General features: G+C 53.0%; 1 protein-coding gene across 1 annotated transcript in view; it reads left to right on the forward strand.

Moving 5' to 3' along the window:
• The first annotated feature begins 1,920 nt into the window (after positions 1-1,920).
• The window catches only part of LOC114070289 (T-cell leukemia homeobox protein 2-like), a 4,232-nt gene continuing 2,442 nt past the window's right edge, over positions 1,921-3,710 (forward strand). Inside the window, exon 1 of the mRNA XM_027907626.1 lies at positions 1,921-2,206. Within this exon, the coding sequence (XP_027763427.1) occupies positions 1,921-2,206 (286 nt within the window). The remainder of the gene's footprint in view (positions 2,207-3,710) is intronic.

Below are 3,710 nucleotides of genomic sequence, written 5' to 3' on the forward strand. Positions count from 1 at the left end.
CGTGCCAGCAAAGCCGGGAGCTGTGAATCTCCAGGGATTTTTTTTTTTTTTTCCTCCCTGGTGGCTCTTTTTTTTTTTTTTTGGGGTTGGGGGAGAGGCTTCGGCACTTGCCCAGCTTTGAACGTGTGATTCCAATTAAGGCCGTGGTTCCACGGCGGCGGGATCGGGGCTGCCTGTTTGGATAAGGAGCAATAAAGCAGCAGCTGTATTTATCCACTTCTTTGGAAGCTCCTTTGGAAGACAGGATGCTAAAAGGCAGGGAAAGAAAAAAAAAAGTGTTTTAAAGGCAAACTTGAGGGACTCTTTTGTCTCCTGCGGGCATCCTCTTCCCTGAGGATCCCGTAGCCATCACCAGGGTGCTTCCTCACAAGTGGGATAATCCTGCCCGTGCATTCCCATCTTTTCCCATCTGCTTTGAAATGCTCCAAAAAGTGGAGATTTTTATAACAATTTCTATGGATTGGGCAGGGAAAAGAAATTTAAACGGCGTGAATCCCTCCCTAAGGCAGGATTTATGGGATATGGACTGGGAGCCTGTGCATGCAGAGATGGTTAATGTCTGGTTATTAAACCAGGGGGGATTTTTGCTCCGTGTTTATTAACCTGGAAGCTCTGGGATTTCTCCGTGTTTGCACGTGGAGGGAGTTTTCAGTGTGAATTTGGTGAGACCTGAGCGGGAATCACACCTGGGAGAGGTGTCTGTGCCATCCACAGCTCCCTGTTGGGCCATGCGGGTGCACTTGGGGGTGTCGAGCAGGGATGGCACCGAAACCAGTGCAGTTTTCACAGCACAGTCACCTCATGTCCTGTGAGAGCTCCTGAGACGCTCATCCCATATCCTAGACATACCTACACACTCCAGAATTCCTGGACAGGTACACACCGACACATTCCTCTGGGAACAGTGGCAGGATGGGCTGGTACTGCCAGTCCTGGGGTCTGTCCGTGCCATGTGGGGTGAGTGCCCTGAAGGAGTGTGGGCAGGGGATGGGGTGGGTGCTCCTGGGAGGCCTGGGGGTGTCACAGGGAATTTGGGAGTGGAGCAGGAGCTGTAGGTGTCCATGTGAGTGTCCATGGGGAAGGTGAGAGTCCCAGCAAGGTTTTGAGGGGGAAAGTTTGTGGCCATGAGGAAGGGAGGAGGTGGTGGAAGGAGCGAGTATCCATGTGGGGGTCTATCCAGAGTGGGTATGGTGTGGGTGTCCATGGAGTAGGAGAAGATGTCCATGGAGAAGGAGCAGGTATCAGTGTGGGGGTCTCTGGGGAAGGAGCACAGGTGTTTGTGGGGGAAGATACAGGCGGCCAGGTGAGTGACAGCAGAGGCGACAGCAGGGAAAGAGGGGTGTCCATGGGGGTGTCAGTGTGGAAGGAGGGGTGTCCGTGGAGGGGCTGGCAAGGAAGGAGAGGGGTGACTGTGGGGCTGTTGGCATGGAATTTGGGGTGTCCAAGGAGGGTTGCCCATGGAGGAACTTGGTGGAAGGAGGCGTGTTGGTGGGGAAGGAGAGGTGTCCATAAGGATGTTGGTGTGGAAGGAGGGGTGTCCATGGGGAAGAAGGGGTGTCCATGGAGAAGCCTGAAGGTAGAGAGGAGTGTTGGTGGGGAAGCAGAGGTGCCCGTGGGGGTGTCCATGGGGGTGTTGTGGGTTAGAGAGGGTGCCTGTGGGAAGAAAGGGTGTCCGTGTGGAAGCTGGGGTGTCCTTGGGGATATCGATGGGGAAGGAGAGATGTCGGTAGGGAAGCAGAAGTGTCGTGTGGGCGTCAGTAGGGAAGCAGGGGCGTCAGTGGAGGTGCCGCTGGAGGCCAGGGAGGTGTGGGCAGCGCCCTCCGCCCCCCCGGCGCCGCTTTGCATAGGAGCGCGGCTCGTCCCGGCCCCCCCGCCCTCCATAAAAGCCGGCGGGGCCGCGGCGGCCGCACCGGCCCGGCCATGCTGCAGAGCCCGCCGTGCCCCCGGCCTGGCCCGCCGCCCTCCAAGACCCCCTTCCACATCGAAGCGCTCCTCGCCCGGGACCCGCCGCGCCGCGGCCCCGCCGCCTCCATCGCATCCATCCCTTCCATCACCTCCATCCCGTCCATCCCGCCGCCCCCGCGCTGGCCCGCGGCGGGACCCGCTCCGGGAGCGGCAGCGGGATCGGCAGCAGGAACCGGCCCGGGAGCGGGGCTGGGGCCGCTGCCCGGCGGGTGGGGCTGGGGCTGGGGCTGGGGCGGTGCAGGTGAGCGGGGGGGGCCCGGCTGGGGCGGGGGGTGCGTGTTCGGGATGCGGAGCGGGGATGTTGCGGATGGAACGGGGATGCGGGGAAACCCTCGCGCAGGAGTCTCGGCTGGCAGTAGGGAAAGCGCGGAATAACCCCAAATCGCTTTATACCCCCCCCCATCTGCAGTTATAGTTTAATTCCCTGCAGTCTCTGGACCAGCGCCGAGGTGAAGCGTTGAGCTGGGGCTGTGGGAATTGGAGGAGGGAGAGGGAAAACTTTCCTTAGAGTTATTTTCCCCCTCTGTAAGTGATGGATATAGCGAGAGCAGAAATGAACATTTTAATCTGTTGTTTTGTTTTGGTTTGGTTTTTTTTTTTCCTTTTATGCTGCAAGGCAATTTCTAACAAGCCTGATTTCTCTTGATAAAGAGCCTGTGCTTAACTCCTAGAAGACGCTACAGGATTTTACTAATCCATCAGCCAGCCCCGAGTCGGAAACCCGTGTAGAATATCCAAACGCACTGTTTACATTTGAAATGGAGACATAAACCTGGCAGAATTTTAATAATAAATATAAAATGACAGAGCTAAAAAGTATATTCCAGTACCTGGTCTAGTGGAAGGTGTCCCTGCCCATGGCAGGGGCTTGGAAGTGGATGATCCTTAAGGTTCTTTCCCACCCAAACCTGTCTGTGATTCTGTGATATTCCAATTTATACCCAAGATTACATGTTTGGGTGCAGTGAGACCCCAGAGACACCATTTACATCCCTCCGGCTTGGAAGGTTTCAGGTTGGGAACAGTTTTCCCCGTGGCCACGTGTGCCCCCACCTGTATTTTACAAGAGTGGCTTCTACTTATCTTTTCACACTGGATTTTATTTCTCTTTTCATGTATCAGAAAGGCATTTCACTGCCTTTGTCTTCATCGCACCTCCAAAAACCTGCTGTAATCTCCCAAAGCCTCACCCCCAAAATTCATTTCTTACCTCTGCTGCTGCACGGGTCCTCCTTCTCCCAAAATTTGCCCTCATCCCTCCCTAATTTTGCTTTCCCTTCAATTTTTCATGCACAGAAGTGAAAATGTAGAGTGTCTGGGAGCATCTGGCCCTAAAACTTCATATTTTTAGCGCAAAAGCATTTAAGGATAAAGGTTTTATTGTTCTGTGGGTAAAATTTGCACAGTGGTGTTGGGTGATACTGGCTGATCCATCAGCCTCTATTTTCACTGTAACTTTATAAGCAAACTGACTACTTTAACAAAATGCCTCCGTTCAGAATATTTTTTCATGAAATTATTTAGTTTTTTTTAACATTCAGAGTGTAAGCTTGCTGTTGTCCAGGCAAAACCTGCAGCCAGGCCTGCATTTTCTGCGTGCAAGGAACTCCTGATTTTGGTCTTGATTCTAAAATATTTAGACACCTAAAATATTTTAAATTTTTTTTTTTTTTTTACCTATTTACCATAACTATTTAATATATTATTTCTTTCACGAGGCAGCATGTGCACAATTGCGTTAATCT

Source organism: Empidonax traillii, unplaced genomic scaffold (assembly GCF_003031625.1).
Source record: "Empidonax traillii isolate 1590-97213 ecotype Southwest subspecies unplaced genomic scaffold, ASM303162v1 scaffold1503:size99223, whole genome shotgun sequence".
Taxonomy (NCBI): domain Eukaryota; kingdom Metazoa; phylum Chordata; class Aves; order Passeriformes; family Tyrannidae; genus Empidonax; species Empidonax traillii.